The 27,543-nt window shown below is 40.4% G+C and overlaps 1 protein-coding gene across 5 annotated transcripts in view; it reads right to left on the bottom strand.

The window, feature by feature from the left end:
* Positions 1–27,543, bottom strand: part of LOC146972395 (CUB and sushi domain-containing protein 3-like) — a 223,172-nt gene that overhangs the window by 12,061 nt on the left and 183,568 nt on the right. For all 5 annotated transcript variants that reach the window (XM_085802575.1, XM_085802573.1, XM_085802574.1 and 2 more), the window contains 7 exons: positions 24,667–24,849; positions 21,919–22,095; positions 15,664–15,846; positions 9,990–10,163; positions 4,092–4,265; positions 3,484–3,557; positions 1,991–2,102 (listed from right to left, as the gene is read on the bottom strand). In XM_085802575.1, the coding sequence (XP_085658701.1) occupies positions 1,991–2,102; positions 3,484–3,557; positions 4,092–4,265; positions 9,990–10,163; positions 15,664–15,846; positions 21,919–22,095; positions 24,667–24,849 (1,077 nt within the window). The remainder of the gene's footprint in view (positions 1–1,990; positions 2,103–3,483; positions 3,558–4,091; positions 4,266–9,989; positions 10,164–15,663; positions 15,847–21,918; positions 22,096–24,666; positions 24,850–27,543) is intronic.

Raw genomic sequence — 27,543 nt, forward strand, 5'->3', positions numbered from 1 at the left:
GCAATTTAATGCCCCATGGCTTGTGCTGCCCATTGCTCAGTGCTCGTATACTAAAATGCAGCTCTTTACGTGTATCTCTATCACCATAGAGGCTACATTATTATGCATTACATTTACTCAGAGGGGAATAAAGAGAACTGTTATTCAACAACTTCAAAGTGACGTTTGGAAAATTAAAATTTTATCTCCTTGTTTAGTGGTTTCTCTTCTATTTCTGTTGAATTATGATATTTATTGGTATTTTCACTTTTCTTTAGAAGCTCAAAGACATAGCATAACCCTCACAGGACCATGCCAACTCAACCTTTGAAAGATTTTGGAGGCAGTACATGCTGCCCTTGAGAGGAGTCTGTATGTGATCCACTTTGTATCAGTCATTTATCTGCATGCAAATAGTTCTCCTCACCTAGCTCAGTTGTCAGCAGTTCCAGAGGGAGGATGTCAATTTTCTGGTTCTAACAAAAATCTGTAAGTGTCAGTCTGAGGCATGTGCTGGAGCTCTCGCCTGTAGTTCTGTTGACATCAACTTACTCTGATTGTTCTTTTATTTTAATGTACCTGTCAACGTGTTGACAATAAATGCCATAAAAGGGCCAAGGGCTGTGCAACCTCCTGAATTATTCCTTTGTGAATGTGACGATGAGGTCACCAGTTTGGAGCAGGTGCTGAGAAGCTGTCAGGTGACAGAGGGTTAGACAGGAGTCTTTTCTGCTATCAGCTGCTCAAACATGCATTTTAAAACATTTAAATTAAAAAATAATCACCCCGAGAGATAATAAGGACATGCAAGTAAGTTTTTTGAATACTTTTTTCCTTGCAGTGTTCCGTTATAAAATAATGTTGTTATGTGTCTCAACATAAATGAGATACATGAAACCATTTGTCTAACAAAGTTGCAATTCCTTGCAGATTTGTCCTTGATGTCAATACATTCAAAAGACTATTGGATGAATGAATACATAAATTAAAACTGGTGCATGCACACAACTGCATTTAAGAAACACTTCTTAAAATGGCACAAAAGAATAAACTGCAAACTGCATCCTCCAAATTACCTTGAGGTCAACACCTAAAAAACAATAAACAACATAATTTCCCTGAACTGAACATAAAAACGAACAGGCTTTAATGTAAGGATGATCCTGCATTTATTACATCTACGTGTACAGTACCTAATAAAATGGCATCTGAGTTTATGAAGAATGAGAGTATATATTCAAGGTTTCACAATCCCTGTAAAACTCTCTCTCCTCCGCTCAAAACACACACACATCCACACACACAAATAAAGCCGTGTTGCAGAGCAGATCAGGCAGAGAATGAAGGGTAGGTATTACAATGTCTCTGCTTCCTCAGCACAAATGTCTGGGAAATTCAAGTGGGTGTTACATCTTGGGGTGGTTATGAAATCAAGATTACAAAATATCATTTGAATCCCCTTATCATCTCACAGCTCAAGTGTTTACAGTGTAAGTGCATAGTAAAATGCAGACTACAGTAAGATCTGAAGTGGGAGTACGGTATTTCCATGAAAAATTATGTAGAGAGGGATTCCACTGAGATACAGGATTACATCACAACTCAGGAAAGCACTTGGCTCGGCAAAGCAACTGGGCTGAACTGCGCAGTCCTAGTTTGGTGTTGGTCGACATTTCAGGTAGTTCAGACAGAAAGACAGCAATCACGGTCAACACCTCACTCCCAGAATGACTGTGCTGGCAGGTTGATTGAGGCGCAAGCTGCAATCTACTAGGAGGTCAAAGGCTACGGCGGGATTGAGTGAACGAGAGAAGTTGCACTGGAAGGAGGCATTGACGGAGAGAGAAGGGGAGAGAAGATCGGGAGGGGGGGGCTGAGCAAAACAAAAGAGAGTGTCTGGGTTGCTAGCAATGCAGATAAACAGTGACAAGATGCCAGAAGGGCTAGAGAAAAACAAAGACGGGAAGAGTGATCCAGATATCAGGAGGGGGCATGAGGAATGAGCACTCACGGATACAGGTAGGCTGGATTCCGGTCCATGTGAGATCTGGCAAACACAGCCGAGTGGTGGAGCCCTGCAGTAGATGTCCCTGTTGGCACTGGAAGTCTACTCTGCTGCCCACCTGGCCACAAACAGACAGCACACAAAGTGGAGAGAGTCAATACACTGATGCAAATGCCAATATGCTTCCAGCCTCAAATCTAAGGAGCTCGGGAAAAATACTGCACACTTAAGTTTTTTTTCTCCCGTTTTTAATGATTATCTGTAGAGTGTGGAGGCAGATGGAGACTGTTCCTAGAGGCAATCGTGTCAACTAATGCAAAAACATTAGAAAGTGAAGCGAGCTCACTCTCTGGTGAAAATACTGGATACTGAACCAAACTGTCTTCTGTATTCATAATAAACAATTTTTTTTTTCAGCCACCATCCTCGTCGACTGTTTATAGAGAGCATCGACACAGGATTTTCTCATTCGCTGGTGTCAAGATATTGGTGAAGTTGTTCAGTAATGCAGAAAAATGCGAGACTACAGCCATTACAAGCAGCGATCCAAGTAATAAGCTTCTTCTGTTTTCATTTGGGACAAATTCCATTTCAGATATTCTGCTGAATATTGTGGAGGAATTGTTTGCACTTAACTTGTAAGTGACACTTCAAAAGCAACACGGAGGAAATGAAATACACTGACTGAAATTATCAAGGGGAGCAACTGAGCACACTCCAACGGTCATGATATCTTTTTTTTTTTTTTGACTATGATGCATTTCAGCATTGCTTGTTTTACACATCTGCTCAAAATGGATACGGAACACATTATTGTAGATCTAGATATATCCAGGCAGCCACAGTGGAAGAGAAATTCAGCTAGTTTTCCTCTGTGCAACCTCCTCGGATGGCTATATATACACACCTCACTGCTTCATCGTTGCACCCACAGACCGTCATCCAAAGGAATAAATGATGACTGTACTTGGAACATCCATTGGAAACTGCCCATTTGAAATAAGACTAAGTACAGATAACAAAGTAGAGCTGCAAGCTTTGAATGGCACTTTGATTTGGTGCTTCTTGTTCATTCTCATCTACCTCTTCCTCTCAGCCAGGCTACTTCAAATATAAATCACTTGGTGCTTTCTCGCAGAGCTCAATTTAATTGCTGTTGTACTGTATATCACAGAATACAGTATGTAGAGCATTATTGTCCATATTCTGTGTTAATTAATGTACTGTATATCAATGTATTTCCTCTCCCAAATCCCATCTTTGTGAAGCTTAATTTTTCAGTGCAGTGGTTAGTGTTGCGCTACACCGCCCCATATCAGGAGGTGTTATAATAATATAATATATCAAAAAATCACCTTTCTATGCTTTACCAGCTTTGAGGAAACTCGTTTGTATTTCTGAGTCTAAAATCCATTTTTTGGGACAAATTCACCTCATTGTACACTAAACAACCTATTTAAAATGGACTCATTACAGTTTTTTATTTGTTTTTTTTTTACCTTAAAGCCTGTTGTGTAATTCATGAAGCCGTGTTCAGGTGTCCCTGGATTTTCACACGTTGTTCTCGTGGGCTCTGGAACAAGAAATCACTGTCATGATGAGCAGAGGGATTGCGGGAGAGCAAAAAATGAGCATATGACAGAGAGGCAATCATTGATAATGACTATGTGATTTCTCTCTGGTGTGCCATGTACCAGAGGACAATTACTGGAGTGGCATGGTAACATGAGCAGTATTACCTTGCCATCTAAAGACCATGATTCCTTCACTTTTACGAGTCTTTCAAATATGGATCGCTCACAATTTGTTGAGGCTATATTCAAATTAAAACACATTAATTTTATAAAATATTCCTTCGGCATTTAGCATTTCCACTGGGCTGTAAATATAAAGCAACACCTGTAGGGTTACAGTACATCATAAATAATGTATTTCATTATTATGGTTTAGTTTTAAATGAAAACCAGATGGCAACGTGCAGAACCTAGTTCACCCTCACCTGCGTTTTGATATTTATGTCAGCCACTTTAACAGAACAAACAGAAAATCATACTTGGAAAATTAGTCATACAGTATCAAGTGCTCTTGTAAATCAGCCAGTCAGTACCTATGCATCGAGGCTGAGATCCACGCCACACGCCGTCCTCCTGGCACATGCGTGTTGTTGGTCCGACCAGCACGTAGTGGGAACTGCAGCTAAACGTCACCTCAGACTTGTAGATGAAACTGCGTCCTTCTCTCCGTCCTTTAGCTGGTGTACCGGGGTCTCCGCAGAACTTGGCTGCAGGGGGAGAAGAGTGGATTAGTGCTGGCTTGATAAGCTGAGAGTCAATACATCCGACACAAATATCATACACTCTCCTGAAGGTACTCATGCATCAATGTATCAAGCTGCACTTTTGCACCATCCCTCCCATTCATGACAATATGGATGCCCTATTGATTGGCCTCATTTTTGCAATTCAAACATTCATCTGTTTTCAAGTGAATAGCATATAAGGAATACTGGAGCAGCTTGCCAGTGGAGTACTGCATTGAGTATACTATTCAGCATTCAATTCAGAAATAATAAGTTGTGTGGGCTGCTGCTGTACCCATATAAGATCAGGCCATGATGAAGAGTGCCTGGAGTGGTTACCACTACTGCTACAGTACGAGCTCTGCTCTGTTTGATGGGTTTTATTAAATTTGATGTATTTCAGTACCTGACTGTAAAAACAATAGTCTTTCTGTATGATCTGGAAAGTCTTCAAGTGTTGAATTATTTAAACTGTATTGACATCAAGCATGTTGCACAGATTCCTTTGGCCAGTTTCTTTATTGCATGTGGGCAGATGCATTGACATTCTTCTCTCAGGATGAATTGCTCCGTCAAATCATTTTTTTGTTTCTAACAATCGACCTCACTGGCGAGTGGTTATAGTAGATATGAGAATATTCATCTTGGCAGCAAAGGCGTAGTGAGGGTCGGGAGGTCATGGCACTCAATTTTAGATCAAAATAATTAGCAACTGAAAGAGGTTAACACAACTGGAGCCATCTGCTGCCGCTGTAGATCTCCATACCTCTCACATGATATTACCTATTTGATGGGACTCCAGCCACAGCCTCCTCAGCAGATGAAGCCCCTATCACTGCTGCTCCTTCAATTTATTGCTTATAGACCTCTAATCAAGTTTCCTGGAATAATTTAAGCTGCTTGATGGGGAGAGAAGTCATCCATTTTACAGTCTGCCAATGTATCTATTTTCAATCTTTACTGTTTAGGTACATTCGTTTATCCACCATAACCAGACTGATGAGACTTGTTAGCTATAGGAGGTTCAGAAATGCTCAGTGTGTGAAAGAGCATATGCGAGAATAAGAGTCACAGCGTTCAGTCACGCAGCCAGAGCACTGCGGGATCAAGCCAATAATAAGCCGGGCTGCTTCTCTAGACCTGACATGTGCTGCTGTGGTGAGCGCTGGAGACAGAGATAAGTTCTCGCTTGCTCTCTTCCTAGAAGTCAGGAACCAACAGGGGCTTCCCACAGCCAATCCCTGACATAATAGATATCTAGTAAAGGAGGAGATTAGAATCCAGCCCATGCAGGAATGGCTGAATAAAGCCATTACTGCAAATACTGTTATCTCAGAAACAAATCCTTGTATTCAGAGACATATCGTCTTCTAGAAAATATCTTTGCTATACTGTAGGTCTTGACTGAAAATGATGCATTGTGAGTTTCGAGCCCCCTGTAACCAACAGTTTGACCGTGTCTGATACAGTCTGACAGCAAATAAAGATGCAAATGTCTGACTGGATCTGAAAACGAGTCTTGTCATTTTTCACATGGCACCATAAGACTTTGTATTCAGATAGAATTTTTTGCAGGGTTGAGAATACAGGCCAAACAGGTGACATGCACATCAGTCATAAACTTCCAGCCGCAGGGAAATAATTTGCTGTTTTATGGATATATAAGAGAAATGGCCCGAGGCCAATCCAAGCTCAGCATATTTAATATGTGTGTGTGTGAGTGTGTGTGTGTGTGCGGAGGTGGATGAGCGAGAGACAGAGAAAAACAGAGAGAAACTAGTCAAAGTTTTTCTCACTCTCTCCCATAGCCTCTCCTCTTCCTTGATGAATTATCAATGCTTTGAAGTAATCAGTATGCAGAGGCCTGATTCAAAGTTGGGATCACAGTCTCATCCCTGCAGACACATGAACTAGCATTCTCAGACACTGAAATTTGCAGCTTGCTCTCTTTTCCCATGTGTTGTTAAAGAGAACATGAATATGCATCTTAATCCTTTTTGGCTGCAAAAGTTTATAGGACAGATTTCAAGAAATGCACAGATGGATTTGCTTCTGCAGATGGATGTCATTCCTGCAGCATTGTTGAGCTGTAGTTCAACAAAAGCTGCTCAGCATGATTTGTAATCTTCTAAAACATACAGTAGTGCAACCCAACTAGATGTCCAACAGCAGGATGGCTTTAAAATGATGCTACATCAAACAATATTGAAGAAATGTAGCTATTAATTTACAGCAGATATTAAACAGCCAGTGGGGATGTGATTATCTAATTGTTTTCTAAATGTAACTGTACTATCATTCACGCTTGAAAAATTGAATATAATTTTGAATATGGATATAAAAACATTACCGGCCTACGCACATTTAAAGTTGCTCCATGAGAAATGTCTGTAAATGCTGCATTTTCTACACTACTGGCTAGTACTGTGACATCAATGTGAGCACTGACACAAAGGATTTACCTCTTAATGACTCCACAATTTATAGAGCCAGCATCTGTGAATTCTGTAGATAGTGCTGTCTTGACATTTTATGCATAAATAATTATTTTAGTTTCATTTCAGTCTCATTTATCACAGTAAAATTCACAGATTTTTCAAAGACTTGGCTCTACAGTGCTGCAGCGGGTGGTGTTTAGAGAGCCAGGTTCTTCATAGAAGGTGGTCATAAATCACAGTTTGTGTCAATTTTGCACAAACATTGACACCTGCAACCTAGGTGGTAAGTGATGGATCTATTGAATGTAATTACAACACATTAAAACAGCAGAGATCACAACAGAGACCATATTGTGATGGGATCACAGCAGCCGTGATGGCCGCTTATACGGTATGCTGAGATGGAGAACTCTGTGGTCATTAGGTAATCGTAACTTACGATTATGACCGAACTTTTCATTCATATGTTGTCTGCACGCCTTTACAGTTTTGTGACTGTACTGTACTGTATATATAGCATGGTTGTTACATTAAAGGAGAATTCCGGTCATTTTTGACCCCTAAATCGTTGTCCTGATGGTCACCCAGTGTTGGGGGGAGCAAAAAACGTGACTACAATTGATGCAATATCTATGGTACATGACTCGAATCCTTATGACACACCACTGAACTCATATAGTGTACAGTATAAACAGTATAAACTTTGTGTTTTTGCATGTAATCACTCACCTCAGGCAGCCTAACTCTGAAATATCCTGGAAAGACATTACTATCCGATCGTAGAGCACCTGCTCTCCCCGCCACAGAAACAAATACTTTTTCCTTGTTGTGATGATTTCTTTACAAAAATAAACGGAGATATTTTGGACATTAACACTAACGTTGTCTAACATTAACGCTGTCTAACCATGGTGTAACTCCGGTTTGCCTGCATCAATTTTAGTCGCGTTTTTTGCTCCCCCCAACACTGGGTGACCACCAGGACAACGATTTAGGGGTTAGGGGTTTAACGTGATCAGAAACTCTAAATCACACAACAACTGCTAAAGAACTCAAACCCAGTAGTCTGTGGTAATTCCTGCTAAACTAGTTGTCCACACGTTGCCATGATGACACACATACACCAGGCCAGACTCACAAGGTGAAAACAATATGAGCCACAGTGTTACAGCTGGCAGCTAATGTTACATCATGGAACAAAAAGGTTAGTCACTCCCAAAGCTCAGGTTTATTTTGGGGTGCTGATGTGGAAAAGTGATTGTGGTGTGCTGAGGGATGACACTGCTCATCATAATTGCAGTAGACAGCAAGTAGATATGGTACATTTACCATGTGGAACCTTATCCATTTTGTGACCAGATGACATTTTTACCCATCATAACAACTCAGGACCTCAGTAAAAACATGTAGGTGGTAAAACACAGATCTACTTGTAACTGACAAATTCTTTAAAGTTAAACAGGATATAAATCAGAGAACAGCACACACTGAAATACATGAATTAGAATAAACAACTGCAGCGTGGCCATTTAGAAAAACTGATGACTGCATGAAGTACTGTGCTTCTGTTGCATGGTCACAAACCCTCGCAGTCTGTCAGCTCAATCTCAGATGCTAAATACCCAAATGGGACCATGTTCGCCTGACTGAATATGGCCAGAAGCACCAAATGTTGTCATTAGCATCAATTACAAAAGAGCACACAAGTGATTGTAGTCCCTTTTAAATAGACTCCGGGGTCTCTGACAGTTTTTGTTTGTTGTGATCCGACATGTGGTGCTGAAATACAACAAACCCTTTAATTTCCCTCCAGTTCACAAACCAACTACTATTTAAATTCGGGAATCAACACAGCTTAGTTACTATACAGTATGCACGATTAATGTACCGAGCCAGTAAAATCCATATTTGATAGCGATAGAGATTCCTGCACAAGAGAGCTGCTATAATCAATTAGTGTCGTGAAAAATTGAACACTTCAACAGTGAAAGAAAAAGCACAGCATACAGTGGAGATGCTTTAAATACAACACAACAGTCAGAAAAAAAACAACACATCTTTCAGCACTTTGACTGTTGTGCACGGAAATTTTTAGTGGCACTGGCTTTGATTCCACTTAGTCTCGACAAACATCCACAGAGAGCCATACATATAACTAAGTGCTTTACCCTTCTTGATATTTCATTCCTATCTGACTCATATAATGTAAGAATGATTCTGATGACAGTGAGACACTCTTGAGCAGTCATGCATCCCAGGGGTTATTATTATTATGCTTGCAAAGACGACTCTGAGAGGGTCTTAATGTATCAGCGGAGCACCAGACATCCCACTTGTGGTTCCATTCAGATTGTAATCATCTTCATCAGCATTTTGACAACACTAACTTCAAAACTAGAGGTCAATTCAATTACATTTAATCAAAATGTAAATTGGAGATTCAATCTATGAACAAATGATGGAAAATATATCAAGGTTTTTTTTTATAAACAGGTAGGATGCAATGCCCTTCTCGTTGTTTACATTATTTGTATTTCATTTTGTGGCCACAGACAGCGGTTTTAGGATTAAGTGTGACCGACTGCTTACAAAAAGTACTGTGGTGTTGGAACTAAGAGCAACACTAATAATCCCTGTTCTGCATCTCTGCAAGACTGCCTCCTTCTATTTGTATCCTAATTCAGGTTTTGCACCTTGGCCTTGATGTTAAATTCCATGACTTATTCATGAATTTCATTAATTTCATTAACTTGAGATAACCTCTGCTGTGGCAAGAAGCAAAGTGGTGTAAGGGGGCTTGCCTTGGAGGAAACAACTTTAAACTAATGTAAAGCAATGACTGTGTGAGGTGGGTTGTAAAATAGCATGTGTATTCATGTTTAAATATTTTCTTTGAGAAAATGCCTGTTCATGTCTTCCCCAAAGAAATATGTACAATGTTATGAGTTTTCCTGACAGGATTATTGTATCGAATCATCCCTTTCCCAGTGGTGTAATATGAATTCATGATCAGTAGATGAGTAAGAAGAAAGGCAACGGTAAACCAGGTTTTAATGACTTCAACTTTCCATACAGTATATGCTTCATAATGTTCAAAAAGTTATATAGATAGAAAAGACCTAATTTAGCTCACAGTGCAAATAACCATGTTTCAGACAGTAAATGAAATGTCATTAACACCACTTCAGTCCAAACACAAGTCAACTTCCACCGGAGACTTCTATAATCATGACTATAATTATCTTGAAAGTATGATATGGTGACTCACGCAAGCACTGAGGCAGGTCTCCGCTCCACGTCCCATTGCCTGTGCAGGTGAGCACAGCAGGGAAGGACAGCTCGTATCCAGGTAGGCAGCTGTAGCTCACACTGGTACCCCACTCAAGGACTGAGCCCTCAAGCAGCCCGTTAGGTATGGCTGGGGGTGTAGGGCAAGTCACCACTGTGGAGATAGTGAGGACAGAGTTAAGAAAAGCTGATCAGAGAACAGATGATGTACAAAGCAGGTTCAAAAAGATAATGTACTGTAGCTGAGAGAAAACCAAGTCCTACTCAAGAGCAAGACATAAAATTTCCAAATTTGGAAAAAAATAAAACCAGAAACCAGACTAAGCAGAAGTCAAAGGACATTTCAATATACTGAACAGTGAAACAAACTGCTTTTGACCCAATAAACGGTCATTCGTACAGGTTGAACCATCCCATTCATATGCACATCAACATTTTTCAATATTTCCTCAGTATTGCTTCTTTTGCAGACGCAGCAGGATTCAAGTCAGTTTCTTCATGCAGGTTAAACATGAACATATTTTGTCAAAATGTATTATTACAGTGCATGTTTCAAATTCTAGTGCTATTTTTCAATATCAAGAGGCAATGGAGATGGCACAAATCCACCGTTTTGCATAATGTGGAATATGAGTGAGTGAAAACTAGGTCTTTAGCCCAGAGAAATGGTCTGTGTTTAGACTGTGACTGTGTGCAATTTTTCTGCCGTTTATGTTTGCACTATACTGAATAATTTCTGTGAGAAATGAAGGGACATCTTGCGCCTGTGTAAGCCATAAACTTTCTGCTCAACAAATGTAATAAATGAATGCATAATAAACCTTGGAGTTTGTTCTGACACACTTCAAGATGAACCCATGGGGACGCAGATGGGATATGGGTTTTAAGGATGTGAATAAATCATAGCAGTTGTTTTATACCATTACTATCCTCCCTCAACACCCATCATTTCCCCAAGTCTCTCTTTCTTTTAGACACACTCATGCATGCCAACACACTTGAACAAAGATCTGCAAATTGAAGTCAGGCTTTATCCAAGTCATGCAACTGTCTAAGATCAGATGTTTAGTTTACAAATCCAGTTACTTAAAGTGTCATGTTAACACCTGGCTCTCAAGTTAAGGTTGAGTCTTTTGGCACTACGACTACATAGTCATTTTCACTTAGCAAATACATGACAAAAATATACTGGATGCAGCCCTGTGAAGACAAGACAGGCCCTGTGGGAATCCCGGGGACAGGACCATGAACAGAGGCAAACTCACCCACTGCTTCAGCTGGCTGCATTAAAAGTACCCACACTGAGCTGAGGCAGATTGGATTTGCTTTTACTTGAGTCTCAGATTTGAAATTACCTGACCACTGGACACTTCACCTATCTGCCTCCCACCTGCCACAATTTGCTGCAAACCTAATACTGTGCATGTTGACCTTCTCTTTCACTAAAAGCACAGTCACTCTCTACATTTAAACCTGGCATGCTGCATGCTAGGATCATCGGGCTGATTTTAACACTCACCTAAAACTACAGCAGGTGATTTCACTTATTAGTTCCCATAGGAGAGACTAATTAATTTGCCTGCTGCTGTATTTGGCTGGATAGAAGAATCAGTGTACACTAAATGACTGAGTAAACTCTGTTCTTTATCTTTAATTAACCTCTGCGCTTCAGGGTTACTTGGCTCCTCATCATCTAGTGACAAATGTTCAAACCTGTTTCAGGCTTAAATCTGTCTTAAAATAAATGGCTCTGTTGAATTTTTAATTATGTAAATACCATGTAAACTATAACAGTTTGCTATTTTACAGTATATTCTATAAATAAACTGACTTGATGTGGGTGAGTTGGCAAAAAAAAAAAAAATCCACAATTAACTTTACTGAGATAAAAAACAACATATTTTGTCACATAAATGTTGGTTATATAAAGATAATAAAGAGATAGATAAAAACAAATCGAAACTGATACAGTAAGCTCTCTTGCTGATGTAGCTTCTTTTCATGCACACACAATTTCAGTTTTATTAGTACAACTCACTCCCGACCAGCGGTTTTTACACAATATTGAAGCTATAATTTGTGAATGAGTAAGCTTCTAATTAATTCAGCAATTTTGATAGGATTACAACAAAGTCGGCACAAGATGGACAACTTTCTTGCCACATAAACTTTAGAAACATTGTTTTTTTTTTTCTACAAAAGGAATTACAGTAGATGTGGAGCAGGCCACTGCGGGATATTGTCTCCAAGGTGGAACATCCTTTTGTTCTTGGTTGGTAGAAGATCCAAAAACATTTCCATACAGACATTTCGCAGCAGGATAAAACATATATGCTTTGTATATACAACATATAATGCATATGAAGCATACAGTTGGAAATGTTTTTAGACCACAGTGAATAGAGCTACAACTTTGTGGTAAAACCATACTGATGTTGAGATCTGTGTTGTTACATGTTTTGTTTAATATTTCTGTTTCTCAGGTTCTCAAGGAGAAACAAGTTCACTTGAAATTGTTTCTCTTTGATGTTAATGAATTAGTGAAGAGTGTCTTCAATTTGGGATTTCCATCTAGTGCTCTAGGAAAAAAAAGACACTTCAGTCTGAATCACCTCACTAAAATGCCCAGCTGGTTGCTGCAGTGTAGAAAGTTGGTTTGGGTGTGTATGTGTTTCTCTACATTAGAGAAAGGACTAGAGGGGCCAAGTAAGACAGATGGAGGGACAATGTGTAAGTGCACGTGTGCAAGTCAGGAAATTACGCTGATTAGAGGAGTAGGCCTACTAATCCCATAAGGGCTGCATCAGAAATTACTTTGAAAAAATGGGGGGAAAAAATCATAATAATAAAGGCATGGGTGGCAGGCAGAACTGAATGGGAAGCAGAGAGTGTCCCCATTTCACTAAGTAGTTCTAAGCAGCATTAGTGCCTCTTAGCTGAACACGCCAAACCTGGGATTCAGACTGAATCCTTGCCGGGCGAGGCTTAGGATGTGTCATCAGGCAGTGTGTGCTTGTACATCACACACAAACGCTGGGGCTAGCACTGATGCACATGCATTAAGTGCAAAATTATGCACAAATTCGGCACACGTAAAATCTTCCTCTCTCTTAGTCTTAAATTCTCTCTTCCTCTGTCTTCCCCTCTCCTCTCACTTGCTCCTCTCTGTCCTTCCCTCCCTCCCTGGAATATCAACTCCTGTCCCTGCTGCACATCAACTAAATCTATGACAAGATGACAGATGCCCCGCATCATGACAATTTCAAACAGCTCACCCTGCGTGAACCACTGCACCTTCCACTTGAACCCAATCATGCAAAAAAAAAAAAGTGGGGGTTACTAATCTTACTGAAAGAAGTATTGTTTTCCGTTTCAGATGCAAGGAAATAGATATTTTCTCAGTCCTTTTCAAAACCAATGGCTGCGTGGGCTGTCAGAGGCAGAGAGATGATAAAAAAACTGTGATAATCAGCAAGCTGTTCTGTTTCTTGTCCCAGATAGTGTTAGGAAGAGACCAGTGGAGAGGGAGCAAACAGCCAAAAGGAGAAAAATAAACTATAAAGCATATGTATTCCCCCATAATACCCCAGCCACGCACTGAGAAGTGGCAAAATTAATACACAGTAGAACACCTATTTAGTAATCAAAATTCCTCTCTTTTCCCTTTCTTTTATTCATTTACCCCAAGAGAGAAATAAGTGCTGCTGGAAAATTGAGAGCAGCAGAGAGAGTGAGAGAAGGCGGGAGGGGATCCTGTATCTCACTGACTAATGCATACAGGTCAGTACAAGCTGACAACACTCAGGCAGCAGCAGCGGTGGGAGCCAGTGTAAGGTGTGCGACCGTCTGTGTCTATGTATGCATGAGAGAGACAGTGTAATTGAATGCTCCCATTTGATTATATGCATGCATGGTAGTGTGAGAGTGTGTGTGTGTGTGATGAGGAAGGGTAAGGTCTAGGGTTTAGCTCCTCTTCATACCACCCCCATCAAGCGTAGCAGCGTCGGGGGCCGAGTGCCTGAGCTGCTGCGGTAGCTGTCAAGGATTAGAGCTCCGAGGTTAGGACCTTCACACACTTTTACACACACACACACATGCGTACACACAAACATCCATGCTCTGCCTCTCTCTCAATCCATTTAAACTGCCTTGGGTTGTAACAGTTGTGCGACCATCAATTCCTCCAACAGCTACGGCATACCACGGAACAAGGCATGTTAATAATGAAACGCCCATGAAATATTACAAATCAGTGTCAGTTTGGATGTTGTAAACTTCTAGGCAAGGTCATGCAGGCAGCCTGAGGAGGGTAAGAAGTATGTGGCGTAAAACCACAGCTCCCCATGCGCTATGGAATGGCAATGGTGCAGGCTGCTTCTGGGTCCATACAGTCACAGCCTCTTATAAGTGGAGTATAACTTGAAACAAGAACAGTCGTTACATAAGAAGGAAAAAAGATCAACAGGCTCAGTGTTTTTTCCAATTCCCTTTCTATGAATCTTTCTGTATTTTCTATAATTCTCTGCCTTCCAATTAATTATTTGTGTATATTTTTCCTTCCTGTTTTCATGTTTGTGAGCATGTCAGTCTCACAGCCTGTGCCTCTTTCTCACATTTCATTTGTCCTTTCCCATTTCTCAAGAGGCAAATACAACAGCAGCTCTGTTCGCTGTAACTGAGCAAGAGCAGCCTGGGAACAGTTCCTTAGCAACAATGAGCCACCATTTGCCTCGTGGGCTCTTCCTGTTCCTGGTGTACTTTTGAACTGTTCACTGCACAAGCTAATCTTCCCTGCAATTTTTTACTTTTCGGGGCGTCGATGGCAGACATGTATTACATTACATTACATCGGTACCTCCACTGGAGAATCGTAAATCACTGAGCGATGTCGTGCTGATGGGCGTAGAAGAACTACGTCCTTTTGAGCCTATAGTGTGCACAAACTTTCACACAAAGGAAGCCAGTGATTAACTGTTGCCACACAATGATAGGGATCATTGTTGTGATGCAGAGGACTTGGTAAGCCATCCATCACTAGGTGTCATTGGAACTTTAGCCTTGGCTCTGTGCCGCCACAGGTGCGTGTCGAGATGCAGGTGTGGGTGAAACAGCGTGTCCTAGATCAAGTGCTCTAAATATTTGCTTCTTTTTTTAAAAATTTTTTTTTATAGTTTTGCTTCTTTTTTTTAACCAACTTGAGCAAAGCTGCTTCTTCTTTAGGAGCCTGCTACAATATAGTGCTTTTGATGTGGTGCTGCACTCAGCATAGCATAGAAAGACAGATTCAACATTGTATGTTGTTCTTACATGGGTGCACAGTATGCATACAGTACTTGTGAGCACGCCTGCAGCTAATTTATATGTAAGTGTGTGTTTGTCTCACAGATATCCAATCTAATGTATCGTTGGAGCTTGTTATCAGCACACTGAAGTGAACAATATGACACTGCGGGCCACATAGGAAGTACGGTGTCACCTTGTTTGCTAATCACATTAGATCTCAGGGTGTAAGCATGTACTTTATATTGTACGTGACAGTGTGCTAGCGTGCCAAGGTTGTTACGGCGCATTCTGATGGTTATCAAGGTTGACTGACTGCCGCCTGTGCGCGACGCAGTGTCTGTGAGGGGGTCGCCTTTGTGTGTGGTGCTTACCTTGGCACACTGGCATGGTGCCACTCCAGGTGCCATTGTTGGTGCAGGTCCTTGCGACAGCGCCGTCCCCTCCTATCATCACAAAACCTGGCTGACACGCAAACGTCACGTTTTGGCCCACGGTGATGTCATCACCAAATCTAAGTCCGTTTGCTGGAATACCAGGGTCTCCACAGGTGATCACTGTCATTGATGGTCACAAAGAGGGAACATGAATCAGAAATCATCCTAAGTGTCAATTAAATCATGCTAAACTCTGGTACGAAATACACAGCATATCAAACATAAAACATCAATTTATAATTAGTGTATAATTAGTGCCTGATATAATTATCCATTATGGCTCAGAAGAAAGAGAGCTTATCAAATGACCACAGGAGAGGAGCTGCTTTGTCCACTAGATTTTCTATTTCAGCCTTCTTTTGCAATGTTAGTGGTTTTCTAATCTTGCATTTGTTCACTTATGCCATTGGGGCATGACAATACACTTATTGTTTTTGCTGCATCACATGCTGCAGACATAAGGGGTGTGTAGAGCTTCTGATGATTAGTAATTATCCTCTCAGCCTTAATAATCATCCTCTCAGGCACATATTTGTTTCAAAAGTTCTGAACAGCTGAGCCAAATATAGTTGTACATAATGAGAATGGCTCACATAAATGGTGCATTAAAGAATCAGAGGATGCCCCTTGATCCTCCATCCTTCACGGAGCGTTCATACTGATTACAGAGATAATTTGCTGGAGCATGTACATGTCTCTTAGTTAGCTGTCAAGCACTACAGACCATTTTTGCACAAGATAATAGAGTACAAGTTACAAGACAAGTTTGTCACCTAATAGGTGTTAATTGTGTGGTTGGCATCAGTAACTCTGAATCACTTCCTTGCTTTCTTTTACCACTATTGTTGAAATTGTTCTGAGCGGTTATGAACTGTGGCTCCACATATTGAGCGCAGCACTTCCCTGAGCGTTGTCTTTTATGTGCATTTGACAGGTCATTTATTAGCTCTTAAACATGACAGAGTGGTACTTGTTGGTGTTCATCACTGTTCAGACTATTAGATGATAAACCGGTTTGGCTGAATTTTTCCACCATAAAAACTTCAACATACCCAACTGAGGACTTAATATAAAAGGAATTGAGCTTGGTTACAAGATTTATGCCACACTCCAACTTGTAAATTGACTAGTAAATAGCCTTCACATCAACATCCAAATTGTAATTAAAGCGGAGAAAGTGACTTTTTAAACGCTCTGATAAATCTGACCTGGCAAATCATGATAAAGGTGTACCCGAACCAAACAAGTATAGATGCCTCTTGTCAGCCAGAGCTCCTCGTCAAGGTGATGAAACACAAGTTCAGTGGGTATAGTGTTAAACTGTTCATGTAAAGAACAGCACTTAAAGTCGTTGCCAAAACAACATGGTGATCATACATGACAATCTTTGCTATTAAGACCCTGCCTAGTACCTACAACACAGGGGCTCCATTGTAATGCCACATTAAGGATGCAATTAAATCAAATTAGTATCAATTATCTCCAAAATGTCAACTGTCATGAAAAACAGCTTAGCTTCGAGGCTTCTGACTATGCATTTCTCAGATTGAAGAATAATGAGAAATGTATTCAATTAGAAAGCTCAATCAACAAATATGGGTATTTTAATGGTTTTCAGTCGACAGCAACAATATCCACATAATTAGCCTATCTGGTCCTCCTGGACACTTCCATACAAGAGTGTAGCATGAATAGTGTGAAGCATAAATGTTGGTGAGGTTATTTTGTAGCAACCTGATAGTGGCTTTGCATAATTTAATCAAGGTAACGGCAATGGATCATCATGCATAATGACTCTGTGCTTCTGCGCAGCATTAAGCATGCAGAGCAATAAAAATAGCTATACAATGACTTTCATGACTTCTATTACCAGTAATGTGAAGATAAAAAATATCCACAGAAGCTGAAGATACAGCTGTTACCATATTAGCCTATGACCAAGTATTCAAAGCATCATCACACATCATCTGTTGTACTACTGTATGCCCCTGAGGCGACACTGTATTGTCACGGTAATGCAAATAGTAGCTCAGATTTGTATGTTTGGTATGGCTCAGTAAAAATAATAATAGTACTGTGGTGCTCCTGCTCCTGTCTTCTTGAAGTTTGTGTTCAGCCTCTTCCTCTTCCTGTCCTTGGCTGATATTCTCATGGCATGATTCCTCTAAAGTAAACAGATGGCTGAATATTGGCCCACTCCATTGTCAGGTCTTTGCCTTGTAGTGTGTTTGATGAATCTATAAGTTGCCAGCCTCTGTCTGATTGCTATTTCATAGCCCTTGTTTTATCTTACAGCATTAATTTGTGCGTACTTATTACAAAATCTTTCCTGACTTGTTCACCTTAGTGTAAGAAGCCAGTTTGATGCATATGGCTGTCCCTGCAAACGCCTCCTCCCTTAAATTAATTTCTGTTTGTTTATTTTCTGTTGCAGCCAAGGACTTCAACACTTGGACACATTTATCATCGCTGGGTGAAACTAACTTTGTAGCCTGACAGGATACATATGAAAGCTGCTAATTCTGAACACAGAGAAGTATCTTCTGACAGTATGTGTTTACTCCAATAATGAATCAAATCCTGGATACATCTATTTTAAAAAATGAACACACTAAAGTATGACAGTGAAAGGTAAAAGCGTATCCTGCAGAAAATCAGATGAGATCCCCTCTCAGAGGTTCTAAGTGTGATTAATGAGTTTCAGGCTCATGATGAAGGACATACGCTCTCCTGCCTACCTTTGATGGAAATCATGTAATAAATAAAATACTCTGTCAGCCTTATCTGATTTCCTGAACCCTTCTTGGCAAGGCACTGCAGATAGTGAACTCCTTCTGCCACTTGTTCAGTTTCACTTCTCCTACATCATAAAACAGTCTTTTACCATTGGCACCAAAGCAGTCTCTATCCATCCATAGATGTGTTTCTGGCTATAGGGGTTTATACGTATTTTGAATACTAATATGCTTTTGGATATTTCATGGGGACCCCAGGAAGATTAGCTGAATGTTACGGCATCAGCTAATGGGGATCCTTAATAAAATAAATAAATAGCCATGTGCTGAGAAATTGAGCCACACCCAGCATCTACAGTATCAATAAATTATATCCTTGATACTTGTCAGGATCCCAGTTTCCAGTTTAAGCCAGATATTCATCTTCTAAGACATCTGGTACAAATATGAATTGATTCTTGCTCTCATCGTAAATATGTATATAATAAGTAAAATTTCATAAGAAAATGACAAATAATGTTTGCTTCTGGAGAGTAGACTCATCATTTATACACGAGACTGTAGAAAATCTGGTAAATTTGCCAAAACCTTTAATTATTCACTACATTAGTCTGGTGAATAAATGTGAAATGAAAAGGCAGTGGAAGACTGCTTGATTTTATATCTTACTGTAATAATTTAACAAAACAGCTCCCAGCAGTGTTTCAACTTGGATGATAATGTTGTTATGGTATGATGCTCACAATGACAACAAAACTAATGTCTAATTATAAGTGTGACAAAATGATGTCGTTCAGCAGGTTTCATGTCACCACTCATCTTTTAAAGTTAGGACATTTAGCATGCTAAACATTGCAAAAGTATATTAATGGGCATGTTCACATTTTATAAAGGCCTAACTAGAAATAAAGGCATAATAACAAGGGAAATACACAATCGGCCATATAACTCCTGGCTATGAAGTGATGCAAGTTTTTTTTGTTTTTTTTGTTTCCAGTGTTATAGTCAGAGTATCTTAATTATGATGATCTGTAGCCAAGAATATGCTCAGTAGTGTGCATGTGCATTTTTTTTCAACTGTACATAAGTGTTTGTGTTTCGATTCATTTTGAGTCTGAGCCACCAAAATTACTCTGAAACACATTAGCCTGAATTAAGCATATGTCTCTCTAAACATGAGCCAGAAGCAGCTGGCATGAATACGAGACAGCTGATAAAATTTCAATTTGGATCAACTAAAAAACGTGAGCGTATGTAAAAGTGGTCTTCCTAGAAAAGCGTGTGTGCGCACATAAATACAAATGTTTACATGTGCCTGTCTATCTGCAGTGAAAAGTGAATAAATCCACTCATTCAGTACAATGTGGAAAAGCTGCAGGCTGTTGACTTCAACAACTCAACTCAGCAGTACGGCTTTTTCATTCAGTACATTTACTTGCACCCAAGAAAACTGGGAGAAATCAAGTTAAGGCAGGAAATCAGAGAAGGAGTTTACACGCACTGCAATAACCTGCTTCCAGTAAAACCTTTATTTAAATGCAGTTAGTCAGCTAACAGGTCTCTCTTTATCCTTTACTGTAGGACATGTTTGAACCCTGCTTAAGTATTGCAGGCCTGTTACTGACATATGACACTGCATCATGAACAGCTTTTTCCTCTTTATTTAGTATGCTCACAGCTCAATGATCAGGCTTTGGAGTGTGCAAACAGACTAACAGAGACCTATTTCAGTCTCTTCTAGTCAGACGTCCATTATTTGGATTAAAGGAGCACAGTGATTCAAGGATACTGCGTTGCTGATTAAAATTATGAGAAAGAATCAGTTTTCTGCGGAGGAGTGTCAATAATATAGTTAGTTCTAAATCTGCAAATAGGCATTTCACCCTGATGTCTTCATTTAATCACATCCCCTTGCGCCAAATCTACAAGGAGAATCCGAGACCACTGTGTTTATTGCATATAAACTAGTAGAGAGAGCAGAGGAATGGTGGAGGGAAGTGGAGAGTGCTTTAAATACAGGATCACAGCATGTTTAAAGGCAAATAGACTGCCTGAATAATCAATGTTTACTATTTATTTCATAAAGTACTTTATGGCGTTATGTCACATTTCACTGAGCAACTCTCGTTTCTAACGCACTTCAGCTAATTTCCTAATTCCTTAAAATGCTCTATAAATTTTATTTATCAACCATGAGTGTGTGAGAAGAAGAAAAAAAATATTAGAGCAACTTTTCTCTCTCACCTTGAGGATGTTGTGTGACTTTGATCTGCTAACCTACATGATCGATTACCCATGAACCGTGAAAATGATTGCCTCCCTAATGAAGGCACACTGAGCCAATCTTGGCATCTTAAGTGTTGATGTCCCTGATCTGACCACTAAAAATTTAACATGAAGCCGTAGCATACAGGAGGATAGCAAAAAAAAAAAAAGTTTGGAGCTCAGTGGGCTTCAAAGTGGGAAAGAAGAGGCAAAAAAGCTTTTCTGCCTTTCTGCATGTTTGATCATTATTATTCAATGCAATTTTCAATCTTTCTCTCCTTCTCCCTCCCTGTGTATATCTCCCCTGAGTCTCATTTCATTCCAAAATTGAAAATTATGCCCATACCATTTATCTTTTCTTGTGATTCAATAACAGAGGAGAGAATGTGGTGAATTTCAGAGAGAAGAACAATGTGTAATTTTGTTTGATAGTCATACTGTACTGGTGCAAATTGAATATAGATTGGCATACTTCTTAATTACTGCAAGGCTCATTTGCTGAGATCCAGACAATAAAAACCTGCCTGACAACTCTGATGCTTTGCAGGGAAAAGGCGACTTAAAGAGATTTATGTTTTATCTGATGTCTTATACCTTATTTTTTAACACGACAGTTGATCACCCAAAGCGCCTCCTCCTTCAGAGGTGTTTATCTGCTTTTCAGGATTAGTTACATGTTACATTCGTTCATATGGCATAGTGCAGAAAAGAACCATGTGTGACAAACACTTATTAGTGTGTCGATAAGTCTGGCCATGTGTAATGTGTAACTGGTCGGTAGCGCCTCACGACTTGGATAACACTTTGTTCATTTTGGATGCACTCATGACACCCACGGGAGCGCCCAGTCATCTTTGTCCTATTTTTTATATGTTTGTTTGTTCTATTTCTCAAAGTGATGATAACAAATTCAGAGGCTGCCAATGTGGGTGGAAGTGTGAATTAGATTAATTTGATCAACCAAGACCTGGTGAATTTTGCACTGTTGTGTTTCTCTCTTCAAAGCACTGGTATTATTGGCCAGTGAACATATATCATTGGTCAGACACAGCTGCTTCACAATTTACTGATAGTGAGAAGAAAATGCATTCTGCATAACACTGTTCAGCAGAGTGGCCTTTTAAGTGTATTCCACATAACCGAGAGGCACGTCTCCAGACTCTTTTCATGTTTGTGTGCATTTAAAACTCACTTGTGCAGTTTGGAGCTGTGCCAGACCACGTGCCATTTGCCAGACACTGACGTGTGGGCGAGCCAGTGAGGAAATAGCCCTCCATACAAGAATACACAATGGAGTGGGAGAAGGTTGTACCATCCACACGGGAAATGCTGCCATGAGCAGGCGTACCTGGATTCCCACATTGTACCGCTGTAATGGCAGAGAAAAGACAGAGGGTGAAGGTCAGAGGTGTAAAATAGTAATGGATTTTCTATTTTCCATATCAGTGATTCACAATCTTGAGGACTGGCAGCCCCTGAGGTGGCAGAAAGATGACTTCTGAAGGTTTCAAGGTGATTAACAGGTTTTGGAAAATATATTACCCCCACATTTTGTGAATAATAACATTTATTTAGGAAATAATTGCTGTTTTGCCCGATGAATATTTGTAGTTACTTGACCTGACTCTTAATAGCACTCAGGTGGAACAGTCTGAAAAGGGCAGACAGAAATTATGGGCTTGTGCTACAGTTCCCCATTATACGTGTGTGCCCCACATCACGGCGTGGAGAGAAACACTGTTTTACTTTTAAAGCTTGGAGCAAGGAATTAAAGAACAAACTTATCTCTACAGCATCACAGCTTTATTAAGAGAATCTAATGAGCAGCGCCGGTGCACGGCTACACAAAATCCCCATCACACTGTTGATGAGTCATCAGTAAATAAAGTACAGTTTGTGTGTTGTCCCATACTGTAGTACTGTACATCCATGGTAATGACATTTAGTGCTGCCGTAAAACAAGAAGAGGATCATTGGGGTAATGTGGAAATTTGAAGCTGGGGTCTAAGGACTCTTCTCTAAATTCCAACAACAACTTTTAATATTGAGGTTACATTAAGTAATGACAAGATAACAAATGATTATATTATTTAGATTATCTTTGCAGGCCATATGATGAATGATCACTCCTTACAATTTAAAGCACAAATCGAACTCAGACACAACTTGTCTGAATTTCATGCATAGTGTTAACTTAGATGTTTGATGTTCAATCCCTGGAGAGGAAGCCTTTTACACTGAGATGTCCTTTTCAGAATATGGCAACTAAAATGTATCTGTGTGAGAGCTGGAGAGGACAGAATTTGTTTCATGTGCTTTTCTTCTGCTCCAAATCATGTCTAATTATGAAGCTGGTTTGCTCTCTCAATCACCTAATTGCCTGGAAAATCTGAAATAGTGATTCTTAGTGGAGACAGACGTGCTGTAGGTGTGGTGGTGATTTTTCAATTATCACATGCACACACGCACACACACTCACACAGTGAGCTGCAAAGCATTAGTCAAGCACATACCCAAATACACCAGGTGCTGAGAAGCTCACATTAATGGGTCATAAAAGCACACACACGTGTACAAATATGCCAAAAATAAAGTATGGTAGCCTTTTTGGCTTCCTCTCTGAATAATTCAAGACAGGCATGATGACAGAAACACTAAACAGACCTTGGTGGTATTGTGAGATGGATATTAAGCTGAATATCCACAGAGACTGTTTTCCAGAGACTGTAAAAGGTTGTGGATAACGGATGGATGGGCTTTAACATTAGACAGGGCTTTAGATCACAGACAGACAGCAACGAAACGCGTTCAGGCTCCAGTGAATCCTTGCCCCCTCCCTCCTGAGGTGGAGGGTTGGCTAAAACAATCTTTAAATCAGGAGTTCGGTGGAGAGATGGAGAGATAAAAAGGTAGTGCGAGACAGACGTGGGACAAAAGGAGAGGAGGGAGGAAAAGGTTGAGCAACAGAGAGGGTGAGACACAATGGAGGGACAGAGGGAGGAGTGAAAGGGACGGAAAGGCAGCCAGACAACAAGATTAAGACAGAACGAAATCAGGGGGGAAGCACGAGGAAAAAGCAGGCACCGGGGGAAATGAAGGATAGAAAAATCGGAGGAACAAGAGAGATGGAATGAAAGGCAGATACAGAGAATAATTTAGAGGGTCTGTGCATTGGCCTGTCATATTAAAAATGACACTGGTGCTGTGCCAAGCTGGTGGACAGTAACTAGAGGAAAGAAGAAGCAGTCGAACACGTGCCTCAATATCTGGTTGACCCCTGGGGGTAATTTATGCAAGATGTAGCGCTGGCGTTCTGTGAACTAATATCTTCAAAATCCACAATCATTCATTTATCACAATCCAGAAAGAACTTGGCTTTAGGTGTCGGGAATTAATGAATTTCTTGGTTGCAATCTGGAAGCTGGTCACAGTACCACGTGCTGCCAGAAAATACCAGACTGCAGCAGAGAGATACTTATCCATCTGGTGCAGGACTGTGTTTGTGAGCCATTCCAGTAATTCATATGTGTAGGCGATGCACATTATTGTACATTGTATGCACATCCATGCTCACACGCAGCCCATTTGATTCATATTACGTTTGCGTGTGTACAGACTATTTTTAGTGGCCTTGATGCAAGCTTTTGCTCCATATCAACACAATACACTTTTGATAACATATTTAAAGGAGTATACAGACAAATTTTATTAAAGCTCTTGGTACATTTAAGTTTTTAATTAATTCTGTCATATGGATAATTTTCATTCATTAAATAAAAAGTATTCATTAACCATTCCTACAGAAACCAAACACTTCTTTTTGCTACTGTATAGAGACACATTCAATGTGTATGGGTGTCCTTTCTGTGCGACTCCAAGACACTCCTCTCTAACTATTTCATACATAACATCACAGAGACATTTGAGAAATTTGCCTTACGTTTACAAAACGGCTGCCTGCCCGACCAAGTCCCATTGGGGAAGCAGATCCTCTCTGCCGAGCCGTAGAGTGTATGTCCCACCGCGCATGTGAAGCGCACCTTGCTGCGCACTTTGAAGTTGCCTGCCTCCCTACTGGCATGGGAAGGTGTGCCAGGATCCCCACAGGTGCCCGCTGAGTCGCCTGCAATGGGAGATAACCACACAAGCAACAAAAAGCAATGAAAACAAGAAAGTGGAGATGGCATCCACTTTGACTCTAGTGTACGTTAACAGATGGGCCCTTTAAAGTTGGGACGGCAGAGAATTACAACATGGTGTTCATGTGTGTCATGCTGGGGGACAATACAGAGAGGGCTAAGATACAAGCTGTACATCTTTTGATTCCTTCAGGAGGCATCTATAAAACCTGTGATGCGCCAATGAGCAGTTGTCACGGCGCCAGCTACCTGAAGGACCAATACTTTCACTGCTTTGACACCAGGAGCTTTCTGTCCATAAAAACAGCGGGGCCAGCATTAAAAGGCAACCAGCTGTGGTTATGAGAAATGATGAATATGGTTTGACCTCTGAAGCTAAATGCGTTTTCATTACCATGAATTATCTCTCCTGTCTTTTGTTCTGTGGAGGAACATACAGTACTCTTGGTGTCTTTCACATCTATGAATTAACTCAGAAAAGAAGATGTTGTCTCTCTTGTTAATTTGATTTTCATGTCTCTATTAGGGTGGTCTCTAGTGGATGAAAAAATGGGACATGTTCTCTATCTGAACCATAGGAAACCAGAGAGAGAGATGACAAGTATGGAGTCAGGGTGGTGCCACAACTACTGAACATTTTATGTTTTAATGAACAGCAAGCCAAGCTGAGTGGTGTGTGAGTCAGGATGGAGTCTAGTGGGGCTGGGTTTTTAGTTTTGTATTCACTTGGGACGTCCTCAGTGCAAAGAAAAAAGCATATAACACACATACTGTACATCACCAACCACCACTTTGACTGCTGCTGCTTCCGTTCTCTCATGGAAGTGAAAACAGTAAGGGACAGAAAAAAGCAAAATGTTTGGGCTCAGAAAGCTGAAGGTGAGAGAAAGAGATGGATAGATACATACGTAAATAGAGAGTTATTTAGTCTGCTGCTGTGCTGTGCTGTCTATACAGTTCAGTCCATATTGTCTCTTTGTGAGGGATCTGTGGTTTATTGGCTTTGAGATCCTGTTCCTTGAGCTGTGCACACACCCTCAGCATCATTTCCCTGTATGTTGGCTACTACTCTCTCTGTCCACAGAGCAGCAAATAGCTGCAGTAATTCTGGACTTGTTGACAAAGCCTTACTGCACAAACACCTAGCTCATATCCTCTACACACATGTGTCTGCTCACATGTGCACAAACGGGATTTGTCAGGTCAAAGGCTCACGGCTGGAGATGACATGTTCAAGTGTGGGTGTGGTTAGTTATGACTTCTACTGCCTCTATGTGTGTGTATGTGCGTGCTTCATGCATGTTATGTGTCTCCTTGTCTTCCAGTGGAAGTACTTTCAGACCACTCTCTTAGCAAGTGTATTATTAAGTATGTATTTGTTGCCTGTTTGTGTGCATGTATGTGTTTGTATGCCTCACAGCAGCTGTCAGTGCTTCATTAGTCTCCTTCAGTTAGGTGAGGCAACCCGGCTCGGCATGCACTGTGACAGCTATAATCTCACTAATTGGGATGGTAGTGGATTTGGTTTGAATCTGAGTTAATGTCCGTTCACCAGGCTGCCTTTGTGAGGAAATAATAAGGCCTTCAACTCAGCCATGCAACAGACAAGGACAAAAGGGGAATGGCTTGGCAAGCAGTTTTAAGCCCCCTCTTACTAATTAACAAGGGAGGGCGGATGAGAGGAAGGATAGATGCATGGATGGATGCATAGATGAGAACTGTTGCTGATGCTGATGCTGGGTTGGATATCTGAGGAATTCAAAGCACAAATTATTTTGTTGCTATTGGTGATAAACATTCTGGGAATTATAATCTTCTGCTTTCGCTGTCTATAGACTACTGCATGGAGAAAAAATTATGCAAATTTATTTGTAACCACTGAAAAGCATCGAAGAGAAGTGATGGGACATGATACAGGGAAATTAACACTTTGTAGATCAGTTCATTTTTGTTTGTAACACTGCAGTGCTAATGGCATCACAAGTTTGTGCTAATGTGTCTATGAAAGCTGGGTGCTAAAATTGACACTGTTATTTAAAACTCTCCACATTCTCCTGCATTGCAACTTCAGTTTTTATATGCAACAAATGAGCTCCAGCCGCGCTGTGGTTCTCATGTCTTCTACAGCTGTGACAGATGTTTGCTGCCAAGGGTCTGAATTCATCAAGCCTCTTAATGATGAACAAGCGATCTACAAAAGGTTTCTTCTTTCAATAATAAGTTGCTGATTTCATAGTTAATTAGAAGCACTGATGCAGTACCACCCTGTCTGACAATGTGTGAACATCACATTTATAGAATGTATTACCATTATTGATAAATGACAGGAATATCAACAGAGTCATAATGTTAACTTCTACTTCGTTCATGCTTAATAAGTTCTTCTTACTACAAGCTGTTAATTATATGTTTAAAACAAAGTGTCACCAATTCCTTTTGGTAAAAAAAAAAAAAAAAACTGATTAAATTAAACTCAATATATTTACAGTAATTCATATGATCTGCTATACAGTAGCTCACCTCAACACATTCCTCTTCTTTATCTCGGTGAGTCATGGCATCATTTGTTGTGATTAAATCCTCTGGTCAGTGACCCGGCACTCGTACTCTGCTGCTTAAATTCCTCCAGAGGGGCTCACTCTCTGAACAGCGCTTGCTCTTTGACACTTTAAATGCTC

Source organism: Trachurus japonicus, chromosome 16 (assembly GCF_045865225.1).
Source record: "Trachurus japonicus isolate A0001 chromosome 16, Traja_1.0".
Lineage (NCBI taxonomy): Eukaryota > Metazoa > Chordata > Actinopteri > Carangiformes > Carangidae > Trachurus > Trachurus japonicus.